Source organism: Bufo bufo, chromosome 9 (genome assembly GCF_905171765.1).
Source record: "Bufo bufo chromosome 9, aBufBuf1.1, whole genome shotgun sequence".
Lineage (NCBI taxonomy): Eukaryota > Metazoa > Chordata > Amphibia > Anura > Bufonidae > Bufo > Bufo bufo.
Window position 1 is genome coordinate 84,819,728 of NC_053397.1, and position 22,367 is coordinate 84,842,094.

The 22,367-nt window shown below is 41.5% G+C and overlaps 1 protein-coding gene across 6 annotated transcripts in view; it reads right to left on the reverse strand.

Annotated features, from left to right (window-relative positions):
• DENND1B (DENN domain containing 1B) overlaps nt 1-22,367 on the reverse strand; it is a 197,947-nt gene that overhangs the window by 12,329 nt on the left and 163,251 nt on the right. For 5 of the 6 annotated variants that reach the window (XM_040406712.1, XM_040406709.1, XM_040406708.1 and 2 more), the window contains 7 exons: nt 17,372-17,497; nt 13,466-13,567; nt 9,552-9,627; nt 9,412-9,452; nt 4,175-4,243; nt 3,951-3,995; nt 2,229-2,336 (listed from right to left, as the gene is read on the reverse strand). In XM_040406712.1, coding sequence (XP_040262646.1) covers nt 2,229-2,336; nt 3,951-3,995; nt 4,175-4,243; nt 9,412-9,452; nt 9,552-9,627; nt 13,466-13,567; nt 17,372-17,497 — 567 coding nt within the window. The remainder of the gene's footprint in view (nt 1-2,228; nt 2,337-3,950; nt 3,996-4,174; nt 4,244-9,411; nt 9,453-9,551; nt 9,628-13,465; nt 13,568-17,371; nt 17,498-22,367) is intronic. The other variant, XM_040406711.1, reaches the window with a different exon arrangement.

Below are 22,367 nucleotides of genomic sequence, written 5' to 3' on the forward strand. Positions count from 1 at the left end.
CTAGGTCAGCATTGGTTATTGGGATAACACCATCTCTATGTTTCTTTAAACTTATGAGTATAATCTGGGAAACTTGTCTCTCCTATGTTCACGTTCACACCTTTGTTAGCGTTCATATCTGCTTTAATGGGTTCTTACCTTTTATACAGGTGCATATGTACAAAGACTATGATTCTTGCTGATAGCATAACAATATAATTGCTAAAACTGCTTTATTAAACAATAATCTCGCGTGATAACGTTAATTTTGCGCACTATCAGTGCGGTCTATGAGTAGAATGTATTGTACTATGATTTCTATCAAAAATTGAACAACCCTGTTTATATCTGTATTGATGTTTATATCAAAACCCAATAAAAATCATTTAAAATAAATCCAGGATTAACTGTATGAGCGCAGCGGTAACATCCACAAAACCACTCATTAAGAGCAGCATATTTCACCTTAATCACGGTGGCTGGATTAAAAACCATGTCGCATTAGGGATTTATAAATCATTCGCAGAAAAGATTATAAGTATATTGTCATTACTTAACCCATTCAGACACTCAAATATTCTTCTATCAGATTTCCAGAAGTCAATACGACAGTACATAGTAGTGTACACAGCGCAGCAGACGCTGAGAAGAGCATAGTTTAATTAAGTTTAAGAAACAATTAGATTTTACTTTGTGTCCAGGCCGTTTGCTGGCAATGTCGTGCAATGTGGCACCGAGGGGGTTACTTTCCATAATGCATGTTCCCCTGTGGCTGTTGCAGAGCAACGGAATTGATACGAGTTTTTTCAGATCTAATTGGGGATTTTTTTTTTGCAGAATGTTGACATTTTCACCACCGCTGCCAGGCTAACGAGGAAGTCACCATTGCTAATTAGGGAAGCACAGAGGAGAGGAGACTAGATTATGGGGAATAGTGTCAGTATGACAGAAAACAACTTCAAACCAGCGCTGTACGGTTTTGGTGGGAATGGCCATTTTGCAAGAGATGGGATTCGGATTGCTCCACCTTCACTGCTATCTAAGGCTTAATGAACGTCTAGTCTATCATTCTGTGGCTCCAGTGAAGCACATGTCCGGCAATGGCATAAATACAAGGGAATCCTAACATCTGTTCTTGATCAAAGCAAGCTAGGCTGACCACTAAACGAATCCCAATTAAAACATTTTGCCATTTTTGAAACCACTACATACAATCAGGTCTCAGGAAAGATACATCTCTTCTACCTGTCCCTAAAGACATTCTACAGGTAGGCTACATGGAACCCGTCAATATGTGATTGATCTGACTACCCTACACAGATTCTGGAGGTGCTACTAAAATCTGTCAGCAAAAATTGACCAGGCATTCACTAAACTATCGGTGTGTCTATGGCTGACAACCTGAATGTCCATTTTTTAACATTATCGGGGGGATTTATTAAGACTGGTGTTTCATATGCCAATCTTAGGCTACTTTCACATTAGCGTTAATATTTTCCGGTATTGAGTTCCGTCATAGGGTCTCAATACTGGAAAAAAACGTTTCCATTTTGTCCCCATTCATTGTCAATGGGGACAAAATGTAACTGAACAGAGCGGAATGCTCCAAAAGCCATTCCGTTCTCATACCGGAGAGCAAACCGCCGCATGCTCGCTTTCCGTCCTGGGATGAGGAGCAAGACGGATCCGTCATGACCGACAATGCAAGTCAATGGTTTTCTCTGACACAATAGAAACGGATCTGTCCCCTATTGACTTTCAATGGAGTTCATGACGAATCCGTATTGGCAATGTTAAAGATAATACAACTGGATCCATTCATAACAGATGCAGATGGTTGTATTATCAGTAACGGATGCGTTTTTGCTGAACCCTGCCGGATCTAGTGTGAAAGTAGCCTTAGTCTGAAGCGTGCTGGAGTAATAATTTTTAAACAATTTGGCAGTCTATGTGCCAGTTTCTGCCATAAATTATAATAAATCAGGCTGTGAGGCCAACCCCTTCTCCTAAGCCGCACACAGTTTTTGAAAAGTGGCAGCAAAAATTTTAAAAAGCCACAAGTTTTGGGTTCATTATTCTTTCACCATTCATTTAATCATATATCTTCATAGGGGTGAGAGCTCTGTTTTTATGATACACAGCTCCAAATCTCCTCTATAGCTATTTGGCTCTCTGTAGAAAAAAAAAGCTGAATTAGTGGCCTTCGTACCCAGTGACTGTCTACATGACTACTACACCACTCTCCTCACCTGTGACAGTTTCTGCTTCTCGGAGTTAGGTCGTTTTGTGTTGTTTAAAGGAAAAGTATTGGAGTTCATGGACTCCAAACCATCCACAGAATTCTCCTCCTCAATTTCCTGTAACAGAGCCACCAAACATGCATGGGACATGCAAAATACATGCAGTTAGTAACAGGCAACATACAGAATATCTTCACGCTATACTTAACAAGACCATTTATTAAAATGAATGCTGAGAAAATTGGATACTGGACATAAGAACTAATCAGGTTCCAACTTTAATTTGTGTAGTGCAGGCTGGAAGTGAAAAGCTGCTCTCTGATTGGTTGCTAGAATAGTTTTTATAGATATTTTACATTGTGTTCTCTCTCTACATATACAGTATATACGGTGCCCATCATGGATGTCTGTAGATCTCAGTTGACACATCCCACAGATATGGACAAGTACTGGCAACAAACTAATGTCAATCAGTCCTCAGCTGAGAAAGGACACAAGGGGGGAATTTATCATGAGGAGAATATTTGAAGTCAATTTTGCTGGAGTCTGTGTTGGAATACTTTGTGCCACATTTATCAAATGTCGCAGGTTGTTTGATAAATTTGGCTTGTCCTTAAACCCAACACTTCTGTCTAGAGAAGCTCCTCCAGTTTTCCTACTCCACCCTCCGCCTGGAGTGAGACCGCGACTTTTTAGTGACCTTTTAAAAAAGTCGCAATGATAAATCTGGAGTGAAACTCATTAACATACCTAACCACATCTACTTTTAAACCCATATTACAAAACTGGAGTGAGTGGTGTAAAGTTGCAAAAAGTCGCATTTCCCCCTTCGTTATTGAAACAACATGGATATCGAACATAGTCTTTCCATATGCCAATGTGCAAAGGCAATCTCCTATATTAAGTTAGAATGTCTCAAATTCATAAATTCTTTGCGCTTTTTTTGTGGCTTGGATGAAACACTATGATTTTCATGCATTTTTTATAAGCCGTTTTTTTTTGTTAGTTGTTTTAGGCGTTTGTCCTAGTCCTATAGTGAAGCCTATGGGATAACTCAGGAAATAATATAACTAGAGAGCATGCTACATTTCTTTTTAAAGCCATAGACTAAAAAAAAATGTAAAAAAAAATCACCCACCAACAGTTCACTATTCAATTTTAGCAAACATCTGGCCACAGTGTTTTTGCAAAAAAAAAAAGAGCTTTTCAAAATACACAAGTAATTTAGAAAGTACAAAGTAATAGTCATTTAGTTTTAGTTGTTATGATGGCATCTATGAGGTCACACAAACTCAAGGACTTTCTGTAGGTAGTAATACTGATGAATTTACTAATATCCAGCACGGTTATAGCCTGCCAACGGGCCGGACATTCTTTACCACAGGTTGGATATGCTTTGGGAGGGCGGCATTATGGGTTCATTAACAGGGTCTGAACTGCAGTGAGCATCTGTCTAGCTCCCTGACCTCCAGAGTAAAACCCATTACTGAATCTCTTGTGTAAATAATGGAGAAGGCTAACATGGGGAATTTGAAAGAGTGTTTTACATGAAAGCTATAAAATTCAAGTAATATGATAAATTCGGACATAAATGCAGAATACAATATCCTGAAGAATATTTTACTACTGGGTTACCAAATAGAAAAAAGAAGAATGTGACACTAATAAGTATCCTGAGAACAACAGATATTCTGCGGGGTGAGTACGGGATCAGTAATAACAATGACCTACCTTATATTTCAGCTTGCTCTTCACTTCCTTGATGCCTTGTTTGGCCTGCAATGAAATTAATTAACAAACAGTTTACGCCAGGACTCCTTTAACAGCAAGTTTAGTTTCCTTTTGATAAATATATTTCATGATATATTATTAAAAATAAGGTGCATATCCCTTCATTTGGCAACAGTCTATACCTAACAACTATTTATGGCAGAATGTTTTTTTAGTATACTTACATACATATACGCATTCTTCATTGCTGGGCTAGCTTTAATCACTGCTGTATTAATTAGTGCACCACCTTTCTGTAAGTAAGAGCAAGCACAATTTAGATCATGTAGGCCTGGCTTCTAGATACACATTAGAAAATGTGAAAAAATTAAATCTACACATGGCTCAAGAAGTAAACATTAAGATGTGGCTAACTGTAACTTAAAGTGAATGTCCACTCAAATGTTCTTATGCTTTTCTAATCTGAGTGGGTTTAAAATGTCTTAAAAGGATCCTGCCAACAGTTTGCACTAGGCTAGTTTACAGCATACAAACATACCTCTGTTGTGCTTACTTAAAGGGGTTTTCTGACATTTAAATACTGATGTATCAGTATCTGATCGGTGGGGTCTGACACCTGATCAGTTGTTCGAGAAGGCACCAGCTCTACTGTAAGCGCCACGGTCTTCTCTCTGCTTTTCCTAGGTCCGTAACGTCACGTTCATGTGGCCTAGATGCAGCTCAGCACCATTCAAGTGAATGGGGCTGAGCTGCGATACCAAGTACAGCCGCTTTATTATGTGTGGCGCTTTGCTTGCTGAGCTGTGAGACGGTCCTCCTGTGAGGTCAACTGCCTTCTTAAAATAGGTGATCGGCAGGGGTCCCGGGTGGCAAACCCCCAATTATCTTATACTGATGACCTATCCAGAGGAAAACCCTTTTAAACTTAAAGGATAACTGTCATATTTTTTTTTATTTGCTAGTTTATTAGAGCTAGGCATGTATACCTGAGTTAGTCTGTCAATGATTGCCAAAAGATCTGTAATTACCTTATAATAACAGCTTTCATTAATGTCCCCTTCCACTGCTCCCTTAACCACCTCCTGTCCGCCCATAGACTAAAAACGTCCGGGAGGTGGTTCTAGATTTCTGAATGGGTGTTCCTGAACGTCCATTCAGAAACTGCAGCTGCACGCTAATCCTGCAGCTGCAGATTGGGTTGCCGGCTGTCAGTGACAGCAGGGCAACCCTTAGAGAAGGCAGGGACAGTGCCCAGGTGTCCCTGCGTTCTAGATCGCTGTATACGCTATGCGCTTCCTGTTCCGGCCCGGCGGTCATGTGATCACCGGGGCCGGGAGAGTGCAGGAGCTGTAAAGTCTTTAACAGACCTCGATCAGCCCTGCACTGAGGCTGTAGAGCCTCTCTGGGGGGTGTATTTCTCCTGTAACTGGGGCTACTATGTCAGTCCCAGTTACAGGAGAAATCAACAGTGAAAAAATTAAATAAAAAAAGTGACGTTAAATGTCCCCCAGAGGTCTTGTATGACTTTATGGGGGACGAAAAGTGTAAAAAATAAAAGTAAAGAATAAAAAAAAAAAAATGTTAAAAATAGAAAAAAATTAAATAAAATAGACATTTTTAGTATTGCCACGTCCGTGACGGTCGGCTCTATAAATTTATCACATGATCGACCCAGTCCGATAAACATCATAAAAAAAAAAAAACTGTGTCAAAAAAAGCAATTTTTGTCACCTTACATCCCAAAAAGTGCAACACCAAGTGATCAAAAAGGTGTATGTCCCACAAAATGGTACTAATAAAATCGTCACCTCATTCTGCAAAAAATGAGCCCCTACATAAGAAAATCGCTCAAAAAAATAAAATAAAAATCTAGCTCTCAGAACATGGACACATTAAAATATAAATTTTTTTGTTTCAAAAATGCTATTATTGTGTAAAACAAATAAATAAGAAAAAGTATACATATTAGGTATCGCCACGTCCATAACGATCTGCTCTATAAAAATTTCACTTGACCGAACCCCTCAGGTGAACGCTGTAAAAATAAATAAAAACTGTGCTAAAACAACCAATTTTTTGGTCACCTTGCCCCATAAAGTGTTATAATGAATGATCAAAAAATCATATGTACCCAAAAATAGTACCAATAAAACTGGCACCTTATCCCCTAGTTTCCAAAATGGGGTCACTTTTTGGGAGTTTCTACTGTAAGGGTGCATCAGGGGGGCTTCAAATGGGACATGGCATCTAAAAACCATGTGGCGCTCCTTTTCTTCTGCGCCCTGCCGTGTGCCCATACAGCAGTTTATGACCACATGTGGGGGTGTGTTTGTAAACCGCAGAATCTGGGTAATAAATATTGAGTTTTATTTGGCTGTTAACCATCGATGTGTTAAATAAAAAATTTGATTAAAATGGAAAATCTGCCAAAAAAGTGAAATTTTAAAATTTGATCTCCATTTTCCTGTAAAATCGGTTTTAAGTAACGTGAAGGGTGTAGTTTCTACAATGGGGTCATTTAAGGGGGTTTCCACTGTGTAGGTCCCACAAAGTAACTTCAGACCTGAACTGGTCCTTAAAAAGTGGGTTTGGGAAATTTTCTTAAAAATTTTAAGAATTGCTTCTAAACTTCTAAGCCTTCTAATGTCCTAAAAAAATAAAATGACATTTCCAAAATGATGCCAACATAAAGTAGACATATGGGGAATGTTAAGTAATAAATATTTTATGAGGTATCACTTTCTGTTTTAAAAGTAGAGAAATAGAAATTTAGAAAATTGCGAATTTTTCTAAATTTTTGGTAAATTTGGGATTTTTTCATAAATAAAGGTGAAATATATTGACTCAAATTTATGACTAACATGAAGTACAATGTGTCACGAGAATGTCACCACATAAAGTGTGATATGTCAGATTTGCTAAATTAGGCCTGGTCAGGAAGGGGGCAAATGACCCAGATGTGAAGTGGTTAAAAGACAGTTGCTGTGGCTTGTCTGTCTCTGGCTAAGAAGACAGGAAGATGAAGGGCCATTCCTCAACACTGCATGCCTGCATTAGGCTTCAGAGTGAGGAGGCGTGTCTCTCAGTAATCCAATCTGATTGACTGGCAGTGAGCTTCTGGCTACAGTAAGTGTGTATGTGAAGTTAGGAAAAGCAGTTTTGGCCTCACAGAACTGGTAGAGGAGCCATCTTGAGAAGGTCCTCATATTGTAAATGTTGAAACAGCCGTAAATAAGGGGAAAACTCAAGGAAAACATTGGTCTGTGAAGAAACTAAAGATTGCTTTATGCATAATTCTGCAGCAGCAGTAACATATGCTAAAACTGATTTTTTGATGAAAACATGACAGTTACCCTTTAACAGTAGTAGTGTGAATATGAACTTTGATTCTGCTACTGCCCAGGAGACGGTGCTTGACTGTGAAGTGCTCTCTGCATTGAGCAACTTCACAGACCCTTTTCTCAGGGGACAGCTGTAGTGGTCGTCTGGATGGATTCTACATTTCTCACTCAGGGCAGGGGGAGGAACTGTATCAGCAGCTCAATGCAGAAAGCACTTCAAAGTGAACCTTCACCTCCAGTGAAGTTGCCAGACCAGTGACTGGCAAAACAAAACTTCGCCCTACTCCTGATGGTAAAAACTTATGTTTATACTTCTCTCCCCAGCCCCTACCTATGTAAAAACTGCTGATAGACTCCTTGTAACATAATTTTATAGCAGTTAAGGCTTTGCTTCTCTCATGCTTTTTGGACCTAAGACGGCATGGTGTTACAAGACGGACATTCATATTAAGATAGGATACCACTATGGAGGTATCCTCTTTAAGTATGGCTTACAACTACATACAGTGGATATAAAAAGTCTACACACCCCTGTTAAAATGCCAGGTTTCTGTGATGTAAAAAAATGAGACAAAGATAAATCATTTCAGAACTTTTTCCACCTAATAACGTGACCTATAAACTGTACAACTCAATTGAAAAACAAACTGAAATATTTTAAGTAGAGGGAAGAAAAAATATAAAAATGAAATAATATGGTTGCATAAGTGTGCACACCCTTAAACTAATACTTTGTTTAAGCACCTTTTGATTTTATTACAGCACTCAGTCTTTTTGGGTATAAGTCTGTCAGCATGGCACATTTTGACTTGGCAAGATTTACCCATTCTTCTTTGCAAAAACACTCAAAATCTGTCAGATTGCGAGGGCATCTCCTGTGCACAGCCCTCTTCAGATCACCCGCCAAACATATCTTTTGGAATTATGGCCAAAAATCTGACCATAACACCTTTGCCCACATGCTTTTGAGAGACTTCAGATGTGTTTTTGCAAAATGTAGCCTGGCTTGGATGTTTTTCTTCGTAAGAAAAGGTTTTCGTCTTGCCACTCTACCCCATAGCCCAGACATATGAAGAATACGGGAGATTGTTGACACGTGTATCACATAGTCAGTACTTGCCAGATATTCCTGCAGCTCCTTTAATGTTGCTGTAGGCCTCTTGGTAGCCTCCCAGACCAGTTTTCTTCTTGTCTTTTCATCAATTTTGGAGGGACGTCCAGCTCTTGGTAATGTCACTGTTGTGCCATATTTTCTCCACTTGATGATGACTGTATTCACTGTGTGCCATAGTATATCTAGTGCCTTGGAAATTCTTTTGTACCCTTCTCCTGACTGATACCTTTTAACAATGAGATCCCTCAGATGCTTTGGAAGCTCTCTGTGGACCATGGCTTTTGCTGTGGGATGCGACTAAGAAAATTTCAGTAAAGACCAACTAGAGCAGCTGAACTTTATTTGGGGTTAATCAGAGGCACTTTAAATGATGGCAGGTGTATGCTGACTCCTATTTAGCATGATTTTGAATGTGATTGCTTAATTCTGAACACAGCTACATCCCCAGTTATAAGAGGGTGTGCACACTTATGCAACCACATTATTTTATTATTATTTTTTTTCTTCCCTCCACCTAAAAGATTTCAGTTTGTTTTTCAAGTGAGTGGTACAGTTTATAGGTCACATTAAGGCCGAATGCACACTGCCGTGTTCCGCGGCCGAGAGCGGTCCGTGGTATGCCGGGCTGGATTCCTGTTCAGAGCAGGAGTGCACGGCGTCATTGGTTGCTATCTATGATCTATACGAGTGTATTACTGTACAGCAGCGGCGGCATGAAGCGCACGGCGTCATAGCAACCAATGACGCCGTGCGCTCCTGCTCTGAACAGGAATCCAGCCCGGCATACCACGGACCGCTCTCGGCCGCAGAACACGACAGTGTGCATTCGGGCTAAAGGTGGAAAAAGTTCTGAAATGATTTATCTTTGTCTGATTTTTTTACATCACAGAAACCTGACATTTTAACAGGGGTGTGTAGACTTTTTATATCCACTGTATGTAAAACCTTCATAGAATGGTGCTTGTTCCGATCTGCCTAATTATAAAACTAGTAAAATCTGCTTTACCTTCACTGTGTGCACCCAAGGTTGATTTGACCGCACGTTCCCTGAAACACATAAAAAGAGTTAAAGATCTCCATACTTATACCTTGTAAGCACAACAAAAGTCATTAGAAATGGAAATGAAATACTGCCACAGAATCCACCTGCAGTTATCTCCTCTTCAAACATGTCGGAGAATCCGCGTCCTGAGTTCAGTTTCTCTAGTCGACCGTCTATAAACTAATTGAAAAGACAAGCCAATTACATATCTGTGATATGATTGGTATCAATAACTGAGATCGGTCTTCTCAGTGCAGCGCTGACTTTATCCAGGCACTGCCTTCACACGGCTCGCATTGCTGGAGTACGTTACAGTTCACGGACAGAGCACAGAGAGATAGAAGGATTCTCTTTGTACAGAGTGGTAAAACCCTGAGATCTTGCTGGGTGAATCCCATTGTCCCATAAATCAAAGAGGAATGAGGACTATCTGGAGAAATTTATGTGCTCGCTTTAAATACTTGTTCAGAAGGATTAGAAGGAGGATATCTCGCACAATAATAAAAACAGTTATCATTCACTGTCATCATCAGGTATGGTGTCACACCCCCGTCCATGGCGTGCAGAACGCCAATTACATTTTATATGCAAGACATATGATTAAATAACTTATTTAGTTTGCATTACTCATAAAATATGATCCCCACAAACGTGTCTTCGAGCATCCATTTCCTCGTCAGGACATACACGATTTTGAATATATAAATATTCCATATCTTTTAAAGGGAATTTGCCCCCCCCCCTCCCTTGCCAATGATTGATAGCTTTCTCCCTATATACAGTTATAGGGAGAAAGCTATCAATCATTCATGGGAGGTTGGGGCTATCCCCACAACTCATGAATACAAGGACTTCATAAGGCGATGCCAGCTACAGCTAATGAGCAGCACATTTCTCAGAATCCACATTACCGACACATGATGGAGGCAATGCTGAAAACAGCGTCCCTGTCAATATCTCTGCATTCAGATTCCCTTTAAGCCTTCCTCTTAATAAATGAGAGAAGAGGCATCCAATATTTCAACAGGATCAGCAAGGATATTGTGTGTGGGGGCTTTCGGATCGGCCATACTGGATTTCAATATACCCAATCCATTATCCCTGCAGTAGAAATGCTGATGTTGGAGGGGTCTATCTGTGGCTTATTTCATTCTATCCATTGAAATAAACCTGCGTGTCGCCAAATCAAGCGTGTATATTTATGGTGGGGTCTTGGCTGACAACTCTCTCATATGGCCGGCTTTGGTCTGCACATTATTTGACTGACTAGATTAGAAATACCTTTTCTGCTTCTACTGTAACTGACCAGGAATCTGGACCCTGTACAGCCATTTTCAGGTTATAAATCTGATATACAAAATTGTTTAACGCACCGTTCTCCCTCCTCGCCAGTTATACTGACGAGGGTTATACTGCCCCTAAAATCACGCACACGTACTGTCTCTGCCTATTTAGTTCCTAATTGAAGACTACAGTCTAATTTAAATGATTCACCATGGTAAAAGATCATGTGACGTACCATGTGATGACCAAAGTGACGTCATCCCAGGTCCTTAAACTATAGTTAATGCTCTCCACAGGTCCTATACAGTAAAAGAGTCAGACGGAGATGCCCGCATCGCGAGCAAGTGGATTAAGGTGAGTTAAATGTTTTTTTATTTTTTTTAACCCCCTCCAGCCCTGTTTTACTTAGCATTCTGTATTCAGAATGCTATTATTTTCCCTTATAACCATGTTATAAGGGAAAATAATACTATTTACAGAACACCGATCCCAAGCCCGAACTTCTGTGAAGAAGTTCGGGTTTGGGTACCAAACACGCGCGATTTTTCTCACGCGAGTGCAAAACGCATTACAATGTATTGCACTCGCGCGGAAAAATCGCGGGTGTTCCCGCAACGCACCCGCGCATTTTTTAGCAACGCCCGTGTGAAAGAGCCCTTAGGATACTGGAGGTTTTTTGGTTTTCATTTTTCTTCCCTGTCTATAACATTTTTATTTTTCCATTCACATATCCATATGAGGGCTTGTTTTTTGCAGGACAAATTGTATGATACAACAAATGTATATGTTTTAATAGTGAAAAAATAAATAAAAACTTTTGAAAAAGTTTTTTTACATTACCATATTCTGACCCCATAACTGTTTTGTTTTTTTAGAGTTATACCTACTGAGCTGTGGGGTGATTTTTGCAGGATGATCTGTAGTTTTTATTGATATAATTTTGGAGTGTGTGTGTCTTTTTAATCACATTTTATTAAATTTTTGGGGGTAAGAGAAGCAATGAAACAATGGCAAATCAGCCATTTTGATACTTTTTTTCTGTCACATCATTCACCATATTGTAAAAATATTTTTATATTTTAATAGTATAGGCATTTTCGGATGTGGTGATGCCTATGATGTTTATATTTTTTATTATTTATGTACTTCTTTTTTATTCTAAGGATGATTTAAATTTTGAATTATTTATTTATTTTTTTACTTTTTTTTGTAACCCCTCTAGAAGGCTACAATGTGCGCTACTTCGTTTTTTAGAGGATATCACTATGCTCTCACAAGAAGTATAGTAAATCTCTAATTGCTGATCTCCTATTTTGGCCTGCCACCTTCAGAGAGACCCAGTGTCACGGTCACTTCCAGGCTAGTTGTTAGAAGGTCGGAGAGGCTGTCTGCACTTGATGTCATCTGACAGCCTCTTAATTTCACTTTGTTGTTGATGATAATGACCACACCTCTAGTCAGGTGCAGCATAGTGGTCATTACATAATATACCTTTGTATTTGTGTTGTTTCCCCTGCCTTCCTTCAGCTTAAGGAACGGGTCGTCTTTGGGCCCTATCACTACCTCAGGGCATTACAGGGTAGTCAGGCTTTAGGTTTCAGTGAATGAGCGGTCCTACCACTGAGGTCCGTTCATTCGGTTAGCAGTCAGGGCTAGGGTTAGGGTTCATTAGGTGGTGACCTTTTCCCCCAGCTTCTAGGCCAGATACCCCCCCCCCTCTTGTGTTTGGTGTGGTGTTCCCTCCCATACCTCGTCGTGACACCCAGCCTATTAGAAATAATGACCGGTATCCTCGATCTCACTAGAACATGGCATCTAAAGGCTGTAATCAGAGATAAGTGAATTTCCGCTTATGAAATTCGTTCACGCTTCGTTTGTTGGTAAAAGGTGAGTCTTCCCCTGCATAACGGAAATGGGACGGATCCGTTTTGCAGCCCATAGACTTCTATTATGACGGAATGAATAACGCAATGCATCTAAAGGCATTCTGTTATGCATTCCATCATAGAATTGTGTTATGGTCCGTGGTAATGGAATCCATAACGCAAATCACCTTTTACCAACAAACAAAGTTTGAACGAATTTCAAAATATGAAATTCGCTCATCTCTCGCTGTAGTGTCTGCGATCGGCATTTATGCTGGTCATGGACACTGGACATGGTCCTCTGCTGTTTGAAACAGTAGAGACCCGTCAGCTCTGGTGCCAGCTGCACATGCGAACAGTCCCAACAGCGCCATACATGTACGGCACTGGTAGCGAAGGGGTTAACATAACTAGCTTTATATAGGCCAGTGACCAATGCAGTCCGTATTACCACATCTACATAAACTTAAAAAAATGCAGAGATCAATCGCACAGAGCAGAAAATGATAATACTTTTCTGTTTCTGCTTTATGATCTCTCTTGCATCTCGGTTGACAAGATTATTTTTAATGGAACCTGTCAAGATGAACAGTGTCTGAGCTGTAGGCGGCATGTTATAGAGAAGGAGGAGCTGAGCTTTTCTCCTTTTGCAGCAAAAGATTCAGTATAACTTGTATTTCATTCATTCAAATTCCTGCTCATTCTGGACTTTGGAATCAAGTAGGCGGTCCTATCAGTGATGGATATCAACTTGCTCAGCTGCTTCTGTTCTATAACATGCTGCCAGCAAATTGCACCGCATTTGCATTGCACAATAAAGACAACTGTGTGCAGCGAGTTTGATACAGGACTGATGACTAAATATCTACCTGCTTAAAGAGCTGCAGGTTAATGGCTTTCTCTAAAAACTGCTTCATGGTGCTGGAACGATGGGCTACAAAGCTCTCTTCCGAAAATGTGACTGGTTCTCCCTAAAGAAATCAGAGTACAAATCAGGCAACATATGCACAAGTCCAGGTGTATGCACAGCCTTAACACATGAAAATGAAAATACTGTCCAATATGTACTAGAATGAAGGGAAAAAAGTCCTTGATAATTGGTTGCAATCTTCCCTGTTAGAAATGTAAAGTACAATACAGGGAGATTTATCAAAACTGGTGTAAAGGAAGACTAGCTTTAGTTGCCCAAAGCACCCAATCAAATTGATTCTTTCTGATGCTCTGAAAAATGGTGGAATCTGAATAGCTATGAGCAACTAAAGCCAATTTTTCCTTTACAACAGTTTTGATAAGTCTCCTCCAATGCCTCTTTGTGAGTATATTAACAATGGTAGTAGAGACTTTCCCCAAACTCAGTAGTCAGCAATGTATTAGTGAACATAGCAGTCATCTGTCTTTCCTTATTTATGCTCATTGACAAAAAAAATAATAACACACTAAGGCTACTTTCACACTGGCGTTTTGGCTTTCCGTTTGTGAGATCCGTTCAGGGCTCTCACAAGCGGTCCAAAACGGATCAGTTTTGCCCTTAATGCATTGTGAATGGATAAGGATCCGCACAGAATACATCAGTTTGCCTCCGTTCTGCTTCCATTCCGCTTTGGATGCAGACACCAAAACGCTGCTTGCAGCGTTTTGGTGTCTGTCGGACGAAACTGAGCCAAACGGATCAATGTAAGTCAATGAGGACGGATCCGTTTTCAATGACACAATCTGGCACAATAGAAAATGGATCCGTCCCCCATTGACCTTCAATGGTGTTCAAAATGGATCCGTTTTGGCTTTGTTAAAGATAATACATATTAAAGATAATACATATTAAAGATAATACAAACGGATCCTTTCTGAATGGATGCATGCGGTTGTATTATCTGAACGGATGCGTTTGTGCAGATCCATGACGGATCTGCACCAAACGCAAGTGTGAAAGTAGCCCAAGATAAAAATGCTGCAATACCTGGCACACAGATATGTAAATGATTACAGGTGTGGTCTGATTAATCACTGGGTCTTGCCACAAGAAGGCAGAAAAGTGCTTCCCAGCTGCCTTATAGAATGACTCTAAGGGGCTACTTTTAAAGAGGACCCGCCACCAATCCTGACACACCTATTTTAATAGCTTCATGCATTCCCCACGTACTAACAATTCTGAAGCATCTTTTCTTATGGCTCTATGTTGTGCCATTCCTTTATTATGTGCACTAGAAGTTATATATGAATTGCTATTAGCCTTCAGTAAAGGTACAGAGGGGAGGTAACAAGTTGGGGGTGTGTCCCTGCACAGTCTGAAAATGGCAGCACTGATTGGATAGAGTCAGACTGTGCAGGGACACACCCCCAACTGGTTACCTCCCCTCTGTACCTTTACTGAAGGGTAATAGCAATTCATTCACAACTTCTAGTGCAAATAATAAAGGAATGGCACAACATAGAGCCATAAGAATAGATGCTTCAGAATTGTTATTACGTGGGGAATGTCAGGAGTAGTGAAAGGTCCTCTTCATCTGAGAGATCGTTGACTGGTAGACATGCCTCTACTACGCACTGAAAGACATTTTGCCCAGTTGCTCAGGCTTTGAGAGAGAGCACATCATTGGACTGAGAGAAGCAGGATGGTCGTTCCAACAAATTGCCTGCCATTCAGTCTGTTCTGACCAAGCTGTTGGGAGTAGTGGTTAAGTGAGGGCACACACATACAGGGCGAATAGGCTCTGGACGAGACAGCCAGACCACCAGCAGCGAGGATGGTTTGATCTGCTGACAAGCATGAGCAGCTCCTACAGTTTCATTGTCCACTATACAAACACAGGTGGCACCTTTACTACACACCCTTGTCTCTGCCTACTGTTTTCACGTACTTAACAGAAGGAAATTTGGTGTCATGGTGCCCATTACGTGTCCTGCAATTGATAGCCAGCCACCATCATCTTCGTTTGCAGTGGTGTAACATAGTACATAAGGCCGAGAAAAGACATTTGTCCATCCAGTTCGGCCTTTCATCCTACAAGTTGATCCAGAGGAAGGCAAAAAAACCTGTGAGGTAGAAGCCAATTTTCCCACTTTAGGGGAATAAAAAATTCCTTCCCGACTCCAATCAGATAACTCCCTGGATCAACGACCCCTCTCTAGTAGCTATAGCCTGTAATATTATTACACTCCAGAAATACATCCAGGTGTCGGGAATGAGAAACCTGGACTGCTATGGACTGGAAACATATATAATCTTTGGCGAAGAATCCAGGTTCTGTCTATAATCTGACAGTGGTCAAGTTCAAGTATGGAGGCATCACATATGACGGTCTGTTACTGCTAACCGTGAAATAAGGGACACTAACAGTTATGTACAGATATGTGTAGGCCACATGTGTTGCCTCTCATGGCAGGGCTTCCAAAAGGCATTTTCCAGCAGGTTGAACGCTCACCAACACACAAGGGTTTCCAACCCTTGTTGCAACACTTCTTGGCCAGCTTCTACAACCTACAAGTGTGCAGGATCTACAGACCCGGATGCAATATCTATTAACAATGTGCTGCAGGATACCATACAGAACTTATATACCTCAATGCCCAAACGTATCTTATCTTGTATCCAGGATAGAGGAGGTCCAACAGGGTCCTAGAGCCTCCTTTCAATTATGTTTCCTTTTCCCTAATAAACTTAGCCCTTCACTCTAATACTGTAATCACTTACATATATCATCCTTACATTTACACATAGAAAGTTACATTTGATTCCAACAACTCCTTCTTAGTGTGTTTTTTTTTTTGTCAATGAATGTACATTTAGGTTTGAAAAAGAAAATGCTGTCCTATCTGCAGGCAGCATGTCACAGAACAGGAGGAGCCGAGCAGATTCATTTGTAGTTTTGGTACAAAAGTTCCACTATAACATGTATTTTACTTAAAGTGTGGCATTTCAATTGAGTGTGTTTTTGCAATAGACTCTTTTTAGGGAAATATGCTCATTTATATTAGGTTAAATTATGTAAAGTCTCTCCCTAGCAACCATCGGCGGTTGCCAAGCATAAACCATCTTCAGCGTTCTACTGAACTAAACAGGAACATAGTACACTTACTCTTGGTGCAGCTCTCCACTTACTCTCGGTATAACTGTTCCTCTCCCTATCTTCCCAGAACTAACTAGAGACACGTTGGAGAGACAGTAGCAGGGCTCTGTGACACATAAGGGAGGTAGAACTGGGGAAAGTAAGCAGATGCTAGGGCAGGGAGACCAGAGGCAGGCTGAGAAGCCTCTGCCTCATGGAATTATCCAGCGTCTTTAGCATTCAGTAGAATGCTGAACATTTAGTCTACTTAGCAACACTTAGTGTTGCTACAGGCACACTTTAGAGTTTTCTAATACATTTTATTAGAGCAATACATTATTTTTTATTATAAAGACAATTACTCTCAGTCACACTTTAAATCTCTGCTCATAATGGGCTATGGAGTCCAGTGTAGGTCCTATTCAGTGATTGACAGCCGTCCCTGTATTAGTGTATACAAATAAATACCTATAAATCACTGATAAGACTACCTACTGGACTCCTAATCCTAGGAAGAGCAGATGTATAAACTAAAAAAAATACCAGCTATATTTATTCTTTTCCCACAAAACTATGTATCAGTCTGCTCTGTTCCTCTGGCTCTTTACCCCGCTGCCTGAGATTGCACGGCATTCTCAACATGACAAACTTTGTTTAAGCAAAATCGATAGTCCACACTGTAAATGATAAGATGTTGTAGCATGAAATGTAAACCGAGAGGCAGCTCACAGGTTTGTATCGGAGAGCATCCCTGTATGAACCGAACAGTGCAGCCTGTGCTCTGAGGAAAGTACGGGACACTCCATCTCCAGTAGATGTCGACTGCTTCTTCAGCTTGCTTTTCAGGGTTGAGACCTGCAATAAAAAAGGGACAGATACATTAGATTAAAGAACAGGAAATATTACTGGAGCATGAATTACAATATAAATGACACATGATGACAATCAGATAATCTATCAGCAGAAAAAATATCAATTATAAAAAACCTGCAAAGTAAATAGATAAACCTGAAATGCAGAGTGGAATAATCACAATAGACGATAGGAATGTGGCTTGAGAGACAAGAGAAAGAAATGAAATGTCAAGGATGGAAGAGGAGCCAAAATGAATTAGCACCTGTCAAATTGACCCGGTGAGGGGTGACAATATCCAGTGGTGTGGGTCTCATCCCCACTGACTCATCCCAAATCTCAGGTCCCTTTGCAAAAAATGTATATTACACCTGCTGAACTGTTAATGGAAATGAAGGTGGGGGCACCCCAATGTGAGAAAGTAATCTCTCTCACTTTCCTCTCCCTGGGTCTACCACATAAACATGTTTTATTATCTGTGCACCTATCACGAAACCTTAACTTGGGGAAAACCTTGACCTCTCTCCACATCCTTCAGTCCAATGAATATAAACAGACCATGACCTCTGCCTCACTGCGTGGGAGATAACCCCTGCTACACCAAAACCGTGTGTGCTATGTACTATATGCTTTCTGCTTTTGAATGGATCTACAAGGTGTAGGTAAACCTAAAGTAAACATGCCCTCTTCATTCACCTCTTCTTGTGTTGCAGGAACATTAGTGCAGGTTTATCCTACGTCCACACAGACAGGAAATGCTGCAGATTTTGCGCCTGAAAATCTGCAGCGTATTACAGTAGTAGCAAATCTCATGCACATGCCGTTGTAAAAATATCTTTGCGTAAATTAATATACAGTGCAAGTTTTACATTTTTAGCATGCAGCGGCGTAGCGTGGGGGGCCGTTGCCCCAGGCGCAAAATTGCAGGGGGCGCCAGTAAGGCCGCACTGCCAATTAGGCGAGGTGAGTCGATCGCCTTAAGTGGCGCAGCCCTGGTGACAAGTGAGGGACGGCAGCAGGGCACAGGGAGATGAGCGCTTACATTGGGCCATCTGTATCGCCGTCCTCAGGACAGTGATACTCATGGATGCTGCGGGGCAGGGGAGAGGCTTCTCCCTTCCCCGTTCCTCTGATAGGCTGCAGGCACTAGGCTTGCAGCCTATCAGAGGCCGATGCAGGCAGCAAGATGACCTCATCGCGCCACCTGAGCCGTACAGCACGGGACACAGGCCGTCTGATGGAGGTAAGTATGTGAGTTTATTTTTTATATAGTACAGTACAGGAGAGGAGCGCTGTGGGGGCACTTGTTATTGGCACATGATTGGGGGGGCATATATGGGGGCACTTCTTACTGGCACATGATTGGGGGGCAATTATGGAGGGGCACTTTTTACTGGCACAAGATTGGGGGGCACTTCTTACTGGCACATGATTGGGGGGCATCTATGGGAGCACTTTTTACTGGCACATTATTGGTGGTACTTTTTACTGGCACATGATTGGGGGGAATCTATGGGGGGCACTTGTAACTGGCACATTATTGGGGGGCATCTATGGGGCACTTTATTGGTGGTACTTTTTACTGGCACATTATTGGGTGGCACTGTGGGGGCATCTATAGGGGCATTTCTTACTGGCACATTATTGAGAGGCACTATGGAGGCATCTACTGAGACCACAAAGAAAGGGTATTTTATATGGGGGGCACTATGGGGGAAGGGGGGAGAGGAACACTATGGGGGCATCGACTGAGGCCCCAAAGAAGGGGTATTTTATACGGGGGGCTCTGTATAGGGGCATTTTATACTGGGACACATTATGGTGAGTACTATGGGGAAGGGGGAGAGGAGTACTATGGGGTCATCTATGGGGGACACTAAGAAGAAGTATTTTATACTTGCAAATTATGGGGGACACTGAGGGCATCTACTGGAGCACTATATATGGGGCATTTTATACTGGTACATTATAGAGGGCACTTTTTCACGGTAGGACTGGGGGTGGGGGTGGATATAGAATTTGGCCCACACTGTAGCAGACCGGCCCCAGACTTCAGGTCACACTGTGCGTGATCTGAATTTTGGGGGGCTCACACCCATCTACTACATTTTCTGTACTCAGAGAGTTATCACTGTGTTATTTGCAGGGTCACGTATGACTGCAGGTGACATCTACTACATTATCTGTAAAGAAAAAAGAAAAAAAAAAGAAAAGGGGCGTGGCCACATGTTAATGGGGTGATCGAGCAATACTTGGCTTGCCCCGGGTGCTGGCAACCCACGCTACGCCATTGTTAGCATGTCAATTCTTAGTGTGTTTTTTTTAGGGTAGTTTTCACCCTTCACAATACATAGGGTAAAATATAAGGCAAATTCAAGATAAAAATCAGAAAACGTAAACTTTAGTTCAGAGGTAACATCCTTGCTGTACTTCTAATCAGATTCAAAATATGGAGAGGATGTCCTAGATAAATAAGGACATATTCACATTGAAAAAAAAATAAAAAATCCTCATTCACATTGGGGATGAGTTGGTGCTACTACTAAGCATAATACAAAAAACTTATGTTTGGATCAGCATTGCTTCGTCATTTCCAAGCTAAGCACACAATATTGTAAAAACATACAGCAGCTTTATTCAGAAAGGAGTTAATACAGTCTCGACAAAACTGTACAAGTGTGAGAAGGCCTCCCTTAACGATCATAATGCAAGAGTCAAATTAATTAGTGTGTAATCCTCGTAGGCTGCTAACAAGGGCAGAGAGAAGCTTTCTAGAGAAAAAATTTAGAAAAGGACATCGCTGTGGGTGATGAGGACACCGACACGGGTGACATTCTGCATTCAGTCCTCTCAGATGAGCACATCAAAGGAGAAATGATGCCCCACTGGGTGCAATTATCATATAGCTTGAAAGGGGATGTTTCGGTTATGCAGAATATACTGAGCTAATAATATATGAATTATGCCATCACCTTGTTTATAAAGATTCAACATTATGTGGATAGCTAGAATGAACACAATACACGTGCGGTAACCACATATCCTACATACACTGCAGATACAAACGTGCTGAAATGAGCAGCTAGGAACTGGCTCTGTGGTTTTTATCTTTCTTGCCCGCAGTTCAGGGATTCAAGCGCTCACACCTACATTGCTGAAGACAAGGCTCCTGATGAAACCGACTGTCCAGACTCAGCTGTTGTAAAACATCTACGAATGCAGAACTGTCAGGAAACATATACTTGTATAATGGGGCATGACTTCATGAAATGGACTAGTGAGTGACAGCTCGGTTTCTCTAGAGATCCAGTAGCACCAACCACTGGTACAAATGTCTGATGTACAGCTGACCACACATGATTGTCAGAATGCCAGGACGGACATATTCATGCTTTAGTCATTTAACCCCTTGCAGTCATTAAATACTAATACTTTCAAACAAAGAAAAAAAAAAAACTAGGCAAAACTAAAAAGTTATGTGACGAAAAGGAGGACTGAATTGTGACATTTCCACATTTAGATTGTGCACAATTTTTCTTCTAAATGTATTTTATTTGCTTTTCGGCAACAAGCTGCATGCTCTGGAGGAAGACACAAGGGTTCATCAAGAAACTTCCTCTGGGCTACTATAGCATATGGTGTACAGCAAGACCTGTAGTATATAGAGCAAGTACCGTATTTTTCGCCCCATAAGACGCACTCCCCCCCCAAAGTGGGGGAAAAATGTCTCTGCGTCTTATGGGGCGAATACTAATGAAGTGCTTCCATTATGAAAGAGCTTCATTAGTACCGGAGGACCTGGAAGCGGTGAAGGCTCTGTACTCACCGCTTTCTGGTCCTCGGCTCGGCTGTGCAGGGCTGCGCACAGCGTGAGGGCGCTCTGTGACCTCACACTGTGCGCCGCGATACACAGCCGACAGCAGAATGAAGAGGATCGCGATGGTGAGGAGCGGTGGCGTCCAGGAGCAGGAGAGGTAAGAGAGTTTTTTTATTTTATTTGCGCTGTGGGCTGATGGCTGACATATAGGGCTGTTGGCTGAATATATGGGGGCTGATGGCTGACATAGGAGCTGATGGCTGACATATGGGGGCTGATGGCTGAATATATGGGGGTTGATGGCTGAATATATGGCGGCTGATGGCTGAATATATGGGGGCTGATAGATGGCTGACATATGGGGGCTGATAGATGGCTGACATATGGGGGCTGATAGATGGCTGACATATGGGGGCTGATAGAAGGCTGACATATGGGGGCTGATAGAAGGCTGACATATGGGGGCTGATAGAAGGCTGACATATGGGGGCTGATAGATGGCTGAAGGTTGGGGGGGTTGATCTGAGGCATTGGGGCACTGATCTGAGGTCTGATTGACATTGGGGGTCTGATTGGGGCTGTAAGCTGAGGTGTGATTAACATTGGGGGTCTGATTGCTGGTCTGACCTGAGGTGTAATGGAAAATATATTTTTCTTATTGTTCTCCTTTAAAACCTAGATGCGTCTTATGGGCCGGTGCATCTTATAGGGTGAAAAATACGGTATGTGATGCGTAGTATCCAAATCACAGTAGGATGCGTATCTGTAGCTGCCAGTAGGAAGATCAATGGGTGGAGAAGGTATGAGTGACAACAACTGGCTCCTCAATGCCAGGCCCTTCTCCACTGTCTGGGGAGTCTCTGATGATGCTGGGGTTTCTGTACTTTTTGATAGAGTTTCTCCTTCTCTGGAGAGACTGCCCCACTAGCTCCAGGATGTTTGTGTCTCTCAAAAAGGAGTGGTGGAATTTGGCAATGAACAATGTCAGGCAAAAGCTGCAATCATTCAGTTATGCACTCCATTTTGGGGAACACAGAGCATGTTAGCGCCAACAAT